General features: G+C 34.9%; 2 protein-coding genes across 3 annotated transcripts; one reads left to right on the top strand and one right to left on the bottom strand.

Moving 5' to 3' along the window:
- Window positions 1–2,868, top strand: dpy30 (dpy-30 histone methyltransferase complex regulatory subunit). The gene is made up of 5 exons (XM_073843091.1): window positions 1–37; window positions 432–472; window positions 552–599; window positions 720–868; window positions 2,663–2,868. The coding sequence occupies exons 1-5, from the start codon at window positions 28–30 to the stop codon at window positions 2,733–2,735; spliced, it is 321 nt and encodes a 106-aa protein (XP_073699192.1). The 5' UTR covers window positions 1–27; the 3' UTR covers window positions 2,736–2,868.
- A 127-nt stretch (window positions 2,869–2,995) lies between these two features.
- On the bottom strand, window positions 2,996–16,515 carry psen2 (presenilin 2). 2 transcript variants are annotated; one of them, XM_073842828.1, is made up of 11 exons: window positions 16,399–16,515; window positions 14,202–14,378; window positions 13,857–14,065; window positions 12,779–12,920; window positions 12,575–12,642; window positions 12,047–12,267; window positions 10,170–10,268; window positions 8,927–8,977; window positions 8,652–8,771; window positions 8,319–8,434; window positions 2,996–6,955 (listed from the first exon to the last, which is right to left on the bottom strand). In XM_073842828.1, exons 2-11 carry the CDS (start codon window positions 14,343–14,345, stop codon window positions 6,800–6,802), a joined length of 1,326 nt encoding a protein of 441 aa, XP_073698929.1. In that variant the 5' UTR covers window positions 14,346–14,378; window positions 16,399–16,515; the 3' UTR covers window positions 2,996–6,799. The 2 variants fall into 2 exon arrangements, with proteins under 2 accessions (XP_073698929.1, XP_073698930.1); XM_073842829.1 differs by having other exon boundaries at window positions 14,214–14,378.
- Between the last annotated feature and the right edge of the window lie 1,177 nt (window positions 16,516–17,692).

Here is a 17,692-nt window from a genome sequence, read left to right as displayed (position 1 = left end):
CAACTGTGTAGAAACCAACAACAAACTATGGCGGACGGTAAGTGCTGTTTCTCAGCTTTGTGGCTTATTTTGCACTGATTAATTGTCCAGTGGTTATATTTGAGTAGTTTTAGACCTAGTCAGTGTTAGAATACGCTAGCGAAAGTTACAGCCCTGGTTTTGTGCATTATTACGAGCGTTGAGCTTTTCTACAGTGGCCCATTGAATCCCGCCATTCAATACAGTATGTGACTTTACATGCACATATGCGCAACTTCTATGTAAAATACAACACTGCATGAGTTGTTGCACCAATTGCCAAACGATGCCAGAGAGTTTTATTTTGCTGCCTATACAAAAACGTCTGTTGTAGTTCTGAATGCATATATACGAAGCAAACTATTAATTTATGGCGTTAATGTGGTGTAATAATTAAAATCTGATACTTACAGAACACCCTGATGCTGAGCAGAGCATGGAGGGACACACTCCAGTGAGTAACATCACAATATTTCATTGAAGGAAGATTCTGTGTTTGATACAAGTCAACACGAGTTTCTTGTTTATTTTAGGTCCCTGAAAATCCTCATGCAGAATATGGCCTCACTGAAAACATCCAGGTACAACATCAACACGTATTTCTTTTTCAATTCCGGAATAGATTGGAGTTGAAAAACAGTTCAAAATTTGTTGCAATTTTGATTGTATTGAAGCGTATACACGTCTGTATGTTTCTGTAGAGAATAGTGGAGAATGAAAAAACTGCTGAAAAAGTTGTCAAACAGAAGGTGGACCCTCAAACCTTGCAGACCCTTCCCACACGAGCGTATCTGGATCAGACCGTGGTTCCGATTCTCCTGCAGGGCTTGTCGGTTCTGGCCAAGGAAAGGTTTGCATCTGCTTCTTGTGCTTTCTTTCTCAAACACAAAACTACATGAACATGAATTGTTTTGGATTATGATCACCTCAAAGGAATAGTTCACCCTAGAGTTCAAATATATTCGCCTTTTAAGATGTAGACGAGTTAGTTTTTTCATCTGAACGGATTTGGAGAAATGTAGCATCACTTGTTCACCAGTGGATCCTCTGTAGAGAATGGGTGCCGTCAGAATGAGAGTCCAAACAGCTGATTTAAAAACAATTTACAACACAAATCCATGCCATCAATTAACAAAATTGTGAAGTGTAAAGGAATTTTAAGGTAGTTTCTGGACAAAATATGAGTCCATAATCCAGAAGAACATTTCCTTCAGTGAAAAAGTCCATCTCCTGTTGTCCATTCACATCAAATTTAATCAACACATTTGTTTAAAGCTGTTTTAGCTTCTAAATGGTGCTTGATCTGTAACTTTTCTGCTGAAAAAAGCAATATTATAGATAGAGGAAGCAGTTTTGAAGTGAAAAACATCTAATGATGGATTTGTTTCTTACAAATATGCAGCTTTTCACTTCACAGGATATTAGGTAAAGGACTGGAGTGGATTATTTGTGCTTTCTTTCTCAAACACAAAACTACATGAATTGTTTTGGATTATGATCGCCTCAAAGGAATAGTTCACCCTAGAATTAAAATAGATTCACCCTTCAAGATCTAGAACATCTGAACAGAATTGGAGAAATGTAGCATCACTTGCTCACCAGTGGATCCTCTGTAGTGAATGGGTGCCGTCAGAATGAGAGTCCAAACAGCTGATTTAAAAACTCAATAATTTATAACATCAATTAACAAATTTGTGAAGTGTAAAGCTGCATGTTTGCAAGAAACACATCTATCATTAAGGGATTATAACTCTAGTCTCTGGACAAAATATGAGTCCATAATCCATTAGAACGCTTCCTCCAGTGAAAAAGTCCATCTCCTGTTGTCCATTCACATCAAATTTAATCAACACATTTGTTTAAAGCGGTTTTAGGCTGTTTTGGCTTCTAAACGGTGTTTGATCTGTAACTTTTCAGCTGAAAAAAGCTATATTATGGACAGAGGAAGCAGTTGAAAAACATCTTATGATGGATTTGTTTCTTACAAATATGCAGCTTTTCACTTCACAGGATATTAGGTAAAGGACTGGAGTGGTGTGGATTATTGTGATGTTTTTAATCAGCTGTTTGGACTCCCATTCTGACGGCACCCATTTACTGCACATGATCCATAGGTGAGCAAATCATGCAAAATTTCTCCAAACCTGTTTCCATGAAGTAACAAACTCATCTACATCTTTGATGACCTGAGGCTGAGTAAATGTTTAGCAAATTATTTTTTTGAGGGTTAATTATTGCTTTAAACCTTTTCAAATGTTAAAAATAGCATAGAAAATAAAACATTTACCCCTCTGATACTCAACTACACATGAGCCTGCTTTCACTGACAGAGATTAGGTTAAACCAGGATTAAGCTATAGTTCAACTAGGACATTTAAGTAGTTTTTATAAAAATGCCTTAGATAAAAACATTACTGCTGTGCCTTTTGAGGCAAAACAATGAATCTGAAATATTTTAAGATCAGTCAGTGCAAGTTCCTTTGAGTTAAAACAGTTCAGACTTAGTCTAGCATTGTAGTCTGGGACTGGTTTTAAGACTAGTTATGTTTAGGAGTTCTGTGACTGAATATATAATGAAACTATTTAGTCTGATCCTCCTTGTATCAGTTAAGTTGATCTAATTCCATTATCCATCTTCTTCCAGGCCTCCAAATCCTATAGAGTTTTTAGCGGCATTCTTACTGAAGAACAAGTCCCAGTTTGAGGAACGAAATTAAAGACACAGCGTGTGCGGAAGATTTAGGATTACTGTTTTTTTTTTTTTTTTTTTTTTTTTGTGAATTTAAATGTAAAGGTGTCACCGTCTTCAAATTGTTTGTCTGCCAAGGTTAATGTAGTTTTTTAAGCTCTAATAAAATGTTCAAGCAGCCTGGTGTGGTTTTTCTTTCTTTGGTCATTGACAAGGCAGCTAAAGCTTAAACTAAAATGGCTTGGCACTTAGAAAACTCCAGCTCAGAAAGAATCCTTCACTCCCATGTATTTGCTTGATATTTTATTATTACACGACACCAAGCGTTGTGCACGACAAAAACAAAAATCAAGAGAGGGAAACAATTCTTTTAAACTGTGAACATATAAAAACAATTCAAATTTGAATCTGTAGTAAATATAATTTCTTTCTTCGGTATAAAGATTAAACGCTCTCGGCATATGCAAAATATTCCTAAACCGCTCAAAGCACTTCTGTTTCTGTTTCAAAGCAGCTGTAAATCACCATGTACAGGAAAGCAGTATAAAAACGTGTGATAGCAATGGTTTGTTTCCATTCAGGTAACAGCGGATAAAAAAGGAACACATTTAGCTGAGAGGTTCTTACAGCGAATGACTCTCAGCACTAGATACGACCAACACGTTTTCATTTAGTTTGAGAAAATTCATACTAAGATTATAGATACCTTTTTACACTGAGTATGACGTTAAAGGGATACTTCACACCAGAATGAAAACTACCAAATGATGTATTCACCCTCAAGCAGTTCTAGATGTATATGACTTTTCTTTGTTTAGACAAATAGATTCGGAGGTATATAAAAAAAAGAGCTTTATATCGCAGTGAATGGGTGTTTTAAAGTCCAATAAACTGCATCCATCCATCCATCCATCATATAAAGTACTCCACGCAGCTCTGGAGAGTTAATAAAGGGCTTCTAAAGTGAATTGATGTGTTTGTCTAAGAAAAATATCTACATATAAAACTTTATAAACCATAATCTCTAATTTCGGTAACTGTTGTACACGAGAGTGTCAATCTTTCTTACACAAATGCATCAGATTACTTCAGAAGGCCTGTATTCATCCCCTGGATCCATGTGGAGTACTATTTATGATGGATAGATGCACTTTATTGGACTTCAAAATCTCAACACCCATTCACTGCCATTATAAAGCTCAGAAGAGCCAGAATATATATGTGACCCTGGACCACAAAACCAGTCATAAGGTTAAATTTGACAAAACTGAGATTTATACATCATATGAAAGCTCAATAAATAAGCTTTCTATTGATGTATGGTTTGTTAGGATAGGACAATATTTGGCCGAGATACATCTATTTGAAATCAGGAATCTGAGGATGCAAAAAAATCAAAATACTGAGAAAATCACCTTTAAAGTTGTCCAAATTAGGTTCTTAACAATGCATATTACAAATCAAAAATTACATTTTGATATGTTTACAGTAGGAATTTTACAAAAAATCTTCATGGAACATGAACTTTACTTAATTTCTTAATGATTTTTGGCATAAAAGAAAAATCAAAAATTTTGACCCATGCAATGTATTTTTGGCTATTGCTACAAATATACCCCAGCGACTTAAGACTGGTTTTGTGGTCCAGGGTCACATATATATATTTTTTTTTTGATATAACTTTGATTGTATTCATCTGAAAGAAGAAAGTCATATACCTAGGATGAGTAAGTTATAGGGTAATTTTCATTTTTGGGTGAACTGTCACTTTAAATCCTTTGAAGATGCTGTGAAAAACAAGATAAATATTGTTATTGACCTGAAACTAGAGTAAAAGAATTCGGTTTTGATCCAGTTTCTGTCTTCTATAACGTATTGCAACTCCAGTGCGCTAGTTCTCGTGTGCAATTTTCGATGGCACAGAAAAACAACAAAGCAAGGCACCAACAACTTCTACGAGCTGGCATACCTGATATGGGTCTAGAAGAAATCCTAGATATATGTTCTCCAGTGTACTGATTTTAAAATTTGACAGTGACGTTGTCAGTAAGAGTTCGTAAACCTAAGACTTGATCAAATTTGTAAACTGATACCTGGAAATGTGCGTTTCAATCAATCAAAAAAAGAAAAGAAAAACACCATCAGTGACAATGCTGGGTGATACTATTTGGGAAATAATATTGTATATACGCATCATCAATTTTATAATATTTTACAGCCATTTGACATTGAATTTATATCTTGATATTTATGTATTTGGGTGACACTTTACAGTACGGTCTGTTAACATTAGTTTACACAAACTAATAATGAAAAAGATGTCTAAAGCATTTATTAACACTATTTAATGTCAATAATTTTGTCTCAGTTTATATTAATTAATGGACCTGAGCTAAAATGAACTAAGAATAAAATAAGACTTCTAAAGCATCTATTAATATTAGTTCATGTTCATTTAAACATTTACAGATACATTATTCTGTTCATATTAATGGAACTGTGATAATATGAACAACTGTAAATGGCAAATACAGTTGAGGTCAAAAGTTTACAAACACCTTGCAAAATTTTGCCAAAATAGGAGGAATCATACAAAATGCATCTTATTGTTCATTTAGCACTGACCCGAATAAGATGTTTCACATACAGTAAAAGACATTTAGAAAAAATAATATTTTAAAAGTTTACATAAACTTGATTCTTAATTCTGTGTTGTTCCCTGAATGATCCACAGCTGTTTTTTTTTGTTTGTTTTGTTTTGTTTAGTGATAGTTGTTCATGAGTCTCTTGTTTGTCCTGAACAGTTAAACTGCCAGCTGTTCCAAAGAACAATTATTTGATTTTTCAGCATTTTTGTGTATTTGAACCCTTTCCAACAATGACTGTATGATTTTGAGATCCATCTTTTCACACTGAGGACAACTAAGGGACTCATATGCAACTATTACTGAAGGTTCAGATGCTCACCGATGCTCCAGAAGGAAACGCGATGCATTAAGAACCAGGGGTGAAAACTTTTGAACAGAAAGATGATGTTGATATTTTTCAGATTTTGCCTAAATATCATATTTTTTAAAATTTTGTTCTGCCCTTCAGAAGCTATGTAAGATACTTACATGTTTCCCAGAAGACAAAATAAGTTACATTTACCCTGATCTTAAAATTCAAAAAGTTTTCAACGTGTTTCCTTCTGAAGCATCAGTGAGCGTAAACCTTCAGTAATAGTTGCATATGAGTCCTTCAGTTGTCCTCAGTGTGAAAAGATGGATCTAAGAACCATACAGTTATTGTTGGAGAGGGTTCAAATATTAGGAAATCAAGTGTATGTGAACTTTTGAACAGGGTCATTTTTATAAATTCAACTATTATTTTCTCTTGTGGGCTATATGTAAATCTTATTCAGGTCAGTACTAAATAAAAAATAACATGCATTTTGTATGATCCCTCTTATTTTGGTAAAATAATGAACATTTTGCAGATTCTGCAAGGTGTATGTAAACTTTTGACCTCAATTGAAAACAGCACATGAAAATTGTGTATTTTTGTGAATATTAAATACTAAATCACCCAGCCCGTTATAATACGTTATACACTTTCATAGGCCTTTAGTTTACCTGCCACAGTGTTAGTGATTCTAAAAATTGAAAGTCTGCAGAAAAACTCTATTGGTGTGATTAGTTTATTACGCTGTAACCACTGGCAAGCCTACAGCACTCACACTGCTGTATGTAGGCCACATATACAGGCTTCTGCCTCACGACTGAATCTAGCAGCAAATCTGTTCTTCATTCGTTATTTATGCCTTCACTTACACTTGCTGATCACACTGCTAAGTCACATTCCTTCTCAGTAAGTACAAAAGAATAGTAAAACTTCTGTATATTCTCAATAAAACCCAATGCCAATGCAAAGATGCACGACAACTCAGAACTAAAATCGGTTTGCTTGCTTTGATACATTTTACACGTTCACTCAGCCACCTAGTGCGAATCAGAAACCTGCTCGGATTCATAAGAAATAAAAACGTTTGAATCTCATTGAAACGTAACAACTGTGTTCTGATAAAGTCCTTCACGTGTCAGTGGGTTTCTGTCAGATGTAGTATTGGTGGGCTGCCAGGCTGTCCATGAAGGGCCGTACCAGATTGTCTGTGGAGAAGTAGAAGACCAGGCCGAATGTGATGGAGATGGGAAGAGCCGGAAGGGCCTTCTTGAAAATGGCCAGCAGGAGGAGAGTCAGGCACAGTCCCTGCAAAACAATTACAATGTCAGCAACAACACTAGGGATCTAAACCACAACTGAGTGAGCTGTCTACTGCCCTACTAACGCATTGTCCACTGATTTGGAACATTTAATGTAGGTAGCAATAAAAGAAAAACATAAAATACATAGCACAAACAATTATCTAAGTCAAGTCAAGTTCACTCCAAAACCTACTAGTAAATGATAAAGTTGCAAAGTAAAACTTTTTAAATGCTAAACTAAAAAATGGCAGCACATAGTAAATCCTGATGAGATGAAAACCATTTTCATCTGTTTTAAAAAATTTTTTTAATATTAGTAAATATTTCTGACACACATTTTAGATATATACTACCAGTCAAAGGTTTGTGAACACCAAGCCTGCATTTATTTGATTCAAAACACAGCAAAAACAGAAAAAAAATTGAATAGTTTTACTTTTTAAAAAATAAGTTTTTTTGTTTAATGTATTTTAAAATGTAATTTATTCCTGTGATAAAAGCTGAATTTTTAGCATCATTACTCCAGTCTTCAGTGTCATATAATCCTTCAGAAATCATTCTAATATGCTGATTTGCTGTTCAACAAACATTTATTATTATTATTATTATTATTATCATATTATTTAAAACAGTTGAGTCAATTTTTTCAGGATTCTTTGAGGAATAGAAAGATCCAAACAATCAGAATTTTCTGAAATAAAAAGCTTTTGTAACATTATACACTATACAATTCAAAAGCTTAAAGTCAGTATAATTTGAAATGATGGAAATTAATACTTTTATTTAACAAGGATGCTTTAAATTGATCAAAAGTGATGATAAAGACATTTATAATGTTACAAAATATTTCAATTTCTATTCATCAAAGAAACTGCAACTTCAACAACTGTTTTCAACAATTCAGCTTTAAATCACAGGAATAAATTAAAACGTAAAATATATTCAAATAGAAAACAGTTATTTTACATAGTTAAAATATTTCAAAATATTACTGTTTTTGCTGTACTTTGGATCAAATAAATGCATGCTTGGTGGTTAGAAGAGACTTCTTTAAAAAACATACAAAATCTTACTGTTCCAAAAACCTTTGAAAAATATGGAGCAGCACAACTGCTTTCAACATTGATAAGAAATATTTCTTGAGCAACAAATCATCATATGAGATGATTTCTGAAGGATCATGGGACACTGAAGACTGGAGTAGCGATGCTGAAAATTCAACTTTGATTCACAAAAATAAATTACATTTGAAAATATACTTAAATATAAAATAGCCCTTTTAAATTGTAATAATATCTCACAATAATACAGTTTTGACTGTATTTTTAGTCAAATAAATGCAGACTTGACAAACATAAGAGACTCACAATGAGAATGGCCACGAAGCAGGCCAGTGTGGTGTTCCAGTCTCCTCCAGTGGCGGCCGCCTTTCCCACCAGGACACTGTAGAAGATGAAATCACCAAGACCCAGCTTCACCCCTCCTGTAAGAAAGTCAAAAAACAGGCATTTCAGCATATGACACTAGATCAAAAAACAGTTCAACCTGTTTGTTAAGTTTGCTTTGATCCCCTGGGGTGTTTTTAACTAGTTCACCTCATTGTCACTGGACATTCACTACATATGAGCCTTAATTACATGTTATATAAGTGAAGTACTGTAAGCTAAGAACATGATCTGTATGACACAGAAACTACTCACGGTCTTCCTCAAGGTCCTCTTCTGCTGAATACCGCCGCCTCCCTCCCTGAGCCACATCATCCTCTGACTCCACCCCCTCCTGTGCCCGGGCTCCGCCCTCATTCCGCCGCCTTTCATCAGCTGAGAGGACAACGACAGCTTATTCATTATTATCTGGGTTACAGGGCATTACATTCCACTTTCTACACAAACGATTTTAAGGTATTCATAAAAAGTATTGAAATACTAGTAGAGTTGTTGTAAATTATAGTAAAGAACTGAAAAATGCAGCTCACCGGAATCTGGATTACTAGAATCAGCCATGCCGACCATCCAAACCATGGCAGCTAAGAAGGAAAAATGTATTAGTACATGACCCATCTTGACTGGACTTAACGTCATTAAAAGATTAGTTCACATCCAAGATGTTCATGTCTTTCTTTCTTCAGGCAAAAAAAATTATGGTTTTTGAATAAAACATTCCAGGATTTTTCTCCATAAAGTGGACTTCAATGGAAGCTGATGAGTTGAAGGTCCAGATTGCAGTTTCAATGCAGCTTCAAAGAGCTCTACACGACTCTACAAGAGTCTTGTCTAGCGAAACGATCGGTCATTTTCAAAAAGAAAATGTAAATGTACATACTTTTTAACCATAAATGCTCACATTGCACTAGCTCTGTGATGCGCATCTACGACTTTACTCATTACGTATTCACGTTGGAAAGGTCATGCATGGTTAGTTCTTCGTCTGTGTAATTCGGTTCAAAAAGGTAGAGTAGGGCGAAAAACTTTCTTTGCACGTTCGCTTTGTACACACAGGGTCGGTACTTCTGCCTACATCACAAATGACCTTTCCAACATCATTACATAATGTGTGAGGTCAAGCTAGTGCAAGATGAGCATTTGTGGTTAAAAAGTGGGCGATTGTTTCGCTAGATAAGACTCTTATTCCTCGGCTGGGATCGCGTAGAGCCCTTAGAAACTGCAGTTTGGATTAGGGCTGCAACGATTAATCGAACGATGTTGTGAGGCGCGTTTAGTCAATGAAGCCGGTACTTTGATTAGTAGTAAATCGAATTCGATTTTGAGCGCGATTTGGCGTGGCTTTGTCAGTGATTTACGGCGGGGTGTTCGAATTGCCGCTCCAGCTGAACGCACGTGATGGGGATTTACTACTAATCAAAGTACCGGCTTCACTGACTAAACGCGCCTCACAACATCGTTCGATTAATCGTTGCAGCCCTAGTTTGGATCTTCAACCCGTTGGTCACCATTGAAGTCCACTATATGGAGAAAAATCCTGGAATGTTTTCCTCAAAAACCTTAATTTCTTTTTTGACTAAAGAAAGAAAGACACAAACATCTTGGATAACATGGGGGTGCGTAAATTATCAGGGAATTTTTGATTCTGAAAGTGAACAAATCTTTTAAACTAGCTGATGACCCATATGGTAATACAAACTGTTGTCATTTATAGACAATCCCAAATGTTGTGAGTCTGCATGCTGTAAGTGCTGTGTTGAATTTTTCATAACATACATGAATATATGAGCGCAGGGAAGATTGGCTCATTTCTTTCTTGCGCCGTCTCAACCAGCATCCTCAACGGGCCTTTCGGACACAGCACCGCTATCAGATCTGGAAAAAAAAAAAAACACAAATAGTGGTACAACCATGTGCACTAATCTCAACAGAATCAGCAGTTTCAGTGATTAACAATGACTTTTGCAATTTCTGTGACCCTACAGAAAATTTAAAATGTATTTAAAAATGCTGCTGCTTTGTTTACAGCGGTAACCAAGGAAACGCTGTATTGCTGCTGTTTCATAAGCGCCACCTGCTGTCAGTGAGTCTCATTCAGCACTGCTGATTTGTTTTGTTCAGATATGTTTTATGTAGCATAATATTACAAAGCTAAGGTCATTATGTTTTTGCTTTAAAATTTTATATTATACAATGTAAATTACAACACTACAGCACCCTTGACTAATGATTTTTTCTGGTCAACTAGTAGTCGGTCATTTTAAGCATTAGTCGAATATTAGTCGCACGTTTATTATTAAACCATATAGATCATAATAATGAGCCTTTTATTGCCCACGTGCTCAAGTGCACGTATAAAAAGCTTGCCACAGCGTACCAGCAGATATACTAAGTATGTGTCAGGGGAAAAACAGCAAGGAGACTGGATAGACATTTTAATAATTTATTGATAAACTAGTGCTTTCTTTGTTCGGCTTAAGAGATGAAGTCAGCGACACTGAATCGTCATCTCCACAGTAGTGATGCGCCTCATAAAGATTACATAATCTAAGAATATTTGTATTCTATTTGAATTGGTACATTTAAACTTAGACATTTCCATCTCTACAGATATATTTTTCATGTCTGTAAAGCAAGTAGACACAGAGTTTCGAAGTTTCGCACTCAAGTTCCCAGAGACAGAGACAACAGAAAGCGCGTCCTGTTTGTTTTCATTATTTTACAAAAGCGCAACATTTCGTTGTTATTCTGAGCGCACACAAATAAACATAGAGCCGTTACAGATTCGAAAGATGTATTACTTTTATCTGTATGACCAAAAATGACGCAGTATTTTAAGAGCAAGTGACCGCACCGGTGCCTCCATCTGTCATGCAGTGAGCACACTACTGTTCAACTTCCACATCTCCGCACAGACACTTCAGTAGTGCACATTTTTCTAGGTTAACATTAGATAGTTCAGATAACAAGCCATATTTGAGGTTGATGAATGATAGGCAAGCGTTTGGATGTCCTGTTCGATGTACTATATTACCACATAGACCAGCCATAGACTTCGCTACTTCCTGTGGATTTTTTTTCTGTGACTCAGAGACTATCAAAAAGTTCGGTCGACCAAGCCTCTTCTCACCGACTAATGGTTAGTCGACTATTAAGGGGCAGCCCTACTACAAAAAAAAAAAAAGCTTTTTTTAATAACAAAAATGTTCTGTACCTTTAAGAACTGAATTTTTAAAGTTAAACAAGTTATTGTGATAATCCATGCAAAAATTATAATTATGTCATTATGTAATTTACCCCTGTTGTTCCAAACCTGTATGCATATCTTTCTTTTGCAGAACAGATATTTTCTTTTGCAGAGAAGATATTTAAAAAAATGTTGTCAACAATCGGTCAAAAAATACAACAGAAACCAATGGGAACTGAAACTGCTACCAGCATTTTTTACAATTTCTAGGCTCCACACCATAGAGTTTTGAAATGAGGGTGATTACAGATTAAAGACCTTTGTTTTTCTTCAGAACACAAATTAAGATATTTTTGATGAAATCTGAGAGCTTTCTGACCCCGCATAGACAGCATGAACATGAGGGTGAGTAACTAATGACAGAATTTTCATTTTTAAGTAAGCAGATGGTTTGTGACAAACGTACCATATATCGAGATGGCTCCCAGTATGACCCATGCTGACCATTCGGGCAGGTATTTAATGAATATGAGGGCCATGAGGGCACTGATGACAATGAGGTACGCCTGCTGCAGCCGTAAGGGCCCTTTCCAGTGGATGCAGATCATTCCCACTACGCCGAAATTCCAGATGATCATCACTAACGTCGGGTAGTCCATAGCCACATTATAGGTCTTGAACACCTCGCTGAAAAAGGAAAGTGTTTGAAAAATATTACCACAACACATTTGAATCAGCTAAATTAAACCAAATAATTTGCACAAAGAAAAAAAAAGCTTTTAATACTGATTCCAAAAATTCTAAATTCTTTAAATGTTTTTTTCTATTAAAAACAAAAAAACAATATTGCAGGTGATCGTAAGAAGCACAAATCGTGATCGTGCATTCTTATCAACAGGCTAAAAATAATAAAGATATCATGTTTTAACACATCCTGCTGTATGAGATCAGTTACATACAAGAAACAAGAAAGCAAAGCTCAGCAGAATCTCACCCCAGATACATGAAGCTGAACCAGAAGAGCAACATCAGTGAAGACAGAATCAGCCAGCCATGAATGAACTGCACACATACAGATAAACACCTCTCAGCTGACACAGAAAGGATTTTTATAACTAGACTGGAGTCGTTTAGTTATAGTGTTATAATCATGAATCCTCAGATCTCTATAGCGCTGTAGTAATAAAAAGGATCTCACTTTATAGCAGCGATACTTATAAAGCACCACCAGTATTATGGTCATGAAGACAATCACGCTGATCATGACGATGGTGTTGAGGAGCGAATACAAGAGCCGCTGACCGACTGAGTTCGGATCCTCTTCGAACGGAGTGTAGATGCTGCAAAACACACACAAACCATGACTTTAGTTTATACATTTTTGCTTCTTTGTAAAGGTTGATTCAAATAAGAAAACTGTCATCATTCATTCACCCTCAAATCGGTTTGCTGTTAAATTTTTTGTGACACATCCTACATATCATATCAATAAGACAAGAATATTCATATTTTTATAATATATATATTTTTAAAATATTAAAAACATATTTAAAACAGATTAAAAACAAAAAAGAAATGAAAAGGTTTTAAAAAAATATTATATATTTTATACAAAATATTATATATGTACAACTACCAATCAAAAGTTTTTAAGATTTTAATGTTTTTCTGCTCACCAAGCCTGCATTTATTTGATCCAAAGTACAGCAAAAAACAGTAAAATTTTGAAATATCTTTACTATTTAAAATAACGGCTTTCTATTTGAATATATTTCAAAATTTACTTTATTCCTTTAATTTATATCTGTATATATATACTTTTTTGGGGGAAAGAAATTAGATAAACAATACTTTTATTTAACAAGGATGCTTTAAATTGATCAAAAGTAATGATAAAGACATTTATAATGTTACAAAAGACTTCTATTTCAGATAAATGCTGTTCTTCTGAACTTTCTATTCATCAAATAAACCTGAAAAAATTCTATTCAGCTGTTTTCAACATAATAATATTAATAATAAATGTTTTTTTTTGAGCAGCAAATCAAAATATTAGAGTGATTTCTGAAGGATCATGTGACTGGAGTATTGATGTTAAAAAATCAGCTTTGAAATCACAGAAATTACATTTTAATATACATTTAAATAAAAAGCCGTTATTTTAAATAGTAAAAAAAAAATTCAAAATTGTACTGTTTTGCTGTACTTAAGATCAAAAAAATGCAGGCTTGGTGAGCAGAAGAGACTTCTTTAAAAAAAAAAAAAAAAGCACATACAGCCGCTGTGAGCTCTTCTCCGTGTAGAAACTGACAGACTTGATTGTTGCCACCACCACCACCATGCAGAGCGTGACGGGAATGAAGAGCATGATGACGTGTTTAGCGCCATATTTGAGGGTCAGCTCCTCTTCCTCTCCATCTGGAGTGGACGCCTGCTCTCTCTCCAACGGTTCTGGCTCGGCCAAACCTGAGCTGACCGGCCGCCGCTGTGAGAATTAAAGATGAGGGTGATAAAAATGACATTTGTGGATCCAGATCATATGTAAATCAAATGCAAAGTAACAACTCTATATTAGCACACGTTAAGCTTTCTTTTCAAGGAGAGGAAGGGGAACTGCTTACTTGTCTGCTTACCCGTTTGGTGTCTGTTTCCTGGGGCAGAGACATATCATGATCTTGGTTGTACGAGGGAATGGTTGGGCTTTCGGACTGGACCAGAGCCGACCTCTCGTTGTAAGAGTCCTCTTCACTGTCTGAGGTATTCATGAAGAGAAGGTGACAGAAGCCAAATGCCCAAAGCTGCAACAAACACATCAAGGCAGATGAATATAAGTGCAGCTTACATGCATAAAATTCATTGGCTCAACCATTCATTTCAATAAATGATCATGGAAGTCTCTGTGTGACATTTTACATACTTTAAAGTGGTGTACTAAAAACACAATCAAGTAAATATTAGTTATATTTATCCATAAATATGATTGTATTTATTTAGTGTAAAACATGCCTTCATTTATACCTTTTTACAAAAACACACTTATATGGCATTACAGAGGAAATACATAAATATTAAGACATTAAATATTAAGTGTCTTCTGCTCACCAAGCCTGCATTTATTTGATTCAAAGTACAGCAAAAACAGTAAAACTTTGAAATATTTAAATATTTAAAAACTGTTTTCTATTTAAATATATTGTAAAATGTAATTTATTCCTGTGAATTCGAATGTATATTTTTAATATTACTACTCCAGTCACACAATCCTTCAGAAATCATTCTAATATTCTGATTTCCTGCTAAAAAAAAAAAACATTTATTATTATTATTATTATGTTGAAAACAGATTTTTGCTTGAATATTTTTTTATGAATAGAAAGAAGAACAGCATTTATCTGAAATAGAAATCTATTGTAACAATATACATGTCTTTATTATCACTTCTGATTAATTTAAAGCATCCTTGCTAAATAAAAGTATTAATTACTCTAATTATAATTGTAAAATTATACTGACTCCAAGCTTTTAAATGGTATACTATAGTGTATAATGTTACAAAAGCTTTTTATTTGAGATAAATGCTGATCTTTGGATCTTTCTATTCATCAAAGAATCCTGAAAAAATGTAATCAACAGTTTTAAATGTTGATAATAATAATAATAATAATAATAATAATAATAATAAGAAGATATGTTTCTTGAACAGCAAATCATCATATTAGAATTATTTCTTAAGGATCATGTGACACTGACTGGAGTATTGATGCTGAAAATTCAGCTTTGGAATAAATTACATTTTAAAATATATTCAAATAGGAAGCTGTTATTTTAAATAGTAAAATTATTTCAGTATTTTACAGTTTTTGCTGTATTTGGATCAAATAAATGCAGGCTTGGTGAGCAGAAGAGACTTCTTTAAAAAAACATTAAAAATCTTACTGTTCAAAAACTTTTGACTGGTATGGTCAAAAATAAGGATAAAACACATTAAAAGTCTGAAAAAGTAAAAACAAAAAGTATAAAAAAGGCCAATAAACACACAAAAATAATTTAAAAATAGAAAGTGAAAATAAATATTTCCCTGTACAATACACAGGCGACAATATCTGTATATGCCAATCATATAATTTCTTAAAAAATTTTATTATCTGTATGTGTACAGTAATTCAACTCATATTGGAAGCAGATACTTAACAGGCATGTATAGCTTTTTTGTGGCTAATATGGGCACTGAACTGTTTCGCCATGTTTTTTAATGATGCACTAACGATTTTTTTTTATGTTATGGCAAATACCTGATCAATTAATTTAAAAAAAGAGGAAATATTCTTGTGAAATCTGCTATAGAAACAAGTAAACTGTAAGCCAGTATCTGATATGCTGCTGATATATAATGTTTCTCTAATGACGTTACTTTAAGGATGAAATATTATATATTGGAGCTTCAATATAATTTATAATATCCATCTGTATCGCCTACATTTCGATATCATATGCTAATATGACACTGTACCATAATAGCATTACAGTTCTTCTGCAAGTGTTACATATTAAAAACAGCAAAACATGGATCTTTAAAAACGAATAATAGACTCTAGGACAAATCCAGGCGTTTTGCCCGAGTTGTAATGACTGTTATACACTCTTGGCTCTTACTCATTATACTGTCATGTTCTAATAATGTCCCACAAACCCAGAACAAAGCATTTCTCATGATCCACGACTGCCCAACATCTCCTAATGTGTCTGGAAAGCCAGTTCCTCCCGTGTCTAAAGTCAAGCCACATCTGACGAAGCGTACAGAAGAGAAGAGTCAAATACCTTCAAATGTGACAGTATTTACATGAAGGATGATCCAGCAGCGTTATTTGCAGCAGGACTCCGTCAAAACATCGCGAATACCAATGAGGAAGTGATGGCGATCAGCTGATCCCCACCGCCCCACGTGACGCCCGAGTGCGTGACGTCACCTGGACATGGGTTTCTGGAACGATTCCCTGATCGTTTACTCTTGAATACATTGCCAACTTCTTTATATTGTATACAACAGTTTTGATTCAGAAACCAAAATAGTCAAATTCTCCTGTCTTTCTACTATTTTTTTTTTTAATTAACTCCGTAATTTCATCCCTCATACGTTACAAAATAACAGAAATCCTTTTAAACTTAATCCCTGCTGAAAAATCCAGCTAGGCTGGTTGGCTAGTTTTAGCTGGTCAACCAGCCTGGTTTTAGCTGGGCAGCAGGCTGGTTTTAGAGGGGTTTTGGCCACTTTAAAACCAGCTATGACCAGCCAACCAGCCTAGGCTGGTTTTTTCAGTTTTTTTCAGCAGTGATGAAAGTGTATTTAAAGATTTTTCCCTATATAATTCGTAATTTATGGCACGATTTGGTCAGTTACCCAGATGCGTGGCCATATTGATACTCAGATGTAAACAACAGCATGAATTGCATGGTTAATGTACTCCTGAATATGTTGTTTTGCTAATTTATGATGCCTTAAACACGTGGAAGCTGCTAAATCATATAGAGAAGGACTATTTTGACAAACTAAAGTTAATAGGTGGTAAAAATACGTATACCTGCTGAAAAAAAAACAGGTAAAACCAGCCTAGGCTGGTTGGTTGGTCTTAGCTGGTTTAAGCTGATAGCTGGTTTTAGCTGGTCTCCCAGCCTGGCCTTGCCAAAACCCTTCTAAAGCATAGGCTGGTTTTAGCTGTTTTGTTTTTTTTTAGCAGGGATGAGCAGTATTAATTAGGATATTAGCCTAATATTTTACCTACCTGACCAGAAATTGTAAGAACAAATACAAATGTCAAGATTCTTGCCCTGAAAATCCTGGCAAATTACAAACATTTTGTTCCTTAGACATTTTTCGCACTCTTCTCCTTGATTTGTTATAACTTCTGGCAGTCTAATGTTCCTCCAAGTTTTTCCTGGTCCGACCGATTAGTAGACCCCAAAACATGACAATAATTGACCATTTTCAGCAGCCATATTTAGCAAAAAAAAAGTCTATGGCAGCCCATAAAACTCTCTGCAATGCTTTGCCTCATTCGGCCTCTGTTGTGCTTGGCCCCTTTAAGAATTGGCGTTTCCAGTATTTTTTTCAGAG

This window comes from Garra rufa, chromosome 6 (assembly GCF_049309525.1).
Source record: "Garra rufa chromosome 6, GarRuf1.0, whole genome shotgun sequence".
Classification (NCBI taxonomy): domain Eukaryota; kingdom Metazoa; phylum Chordata; class Actinopteri; order Cypriniformes; family Cyprinidae; genus Garra; species Garra rufa.
Note: the sequence above shows the minus strand (reverse complement) of the source record. Positions and strands in the feature narration are given on the sequence as shown.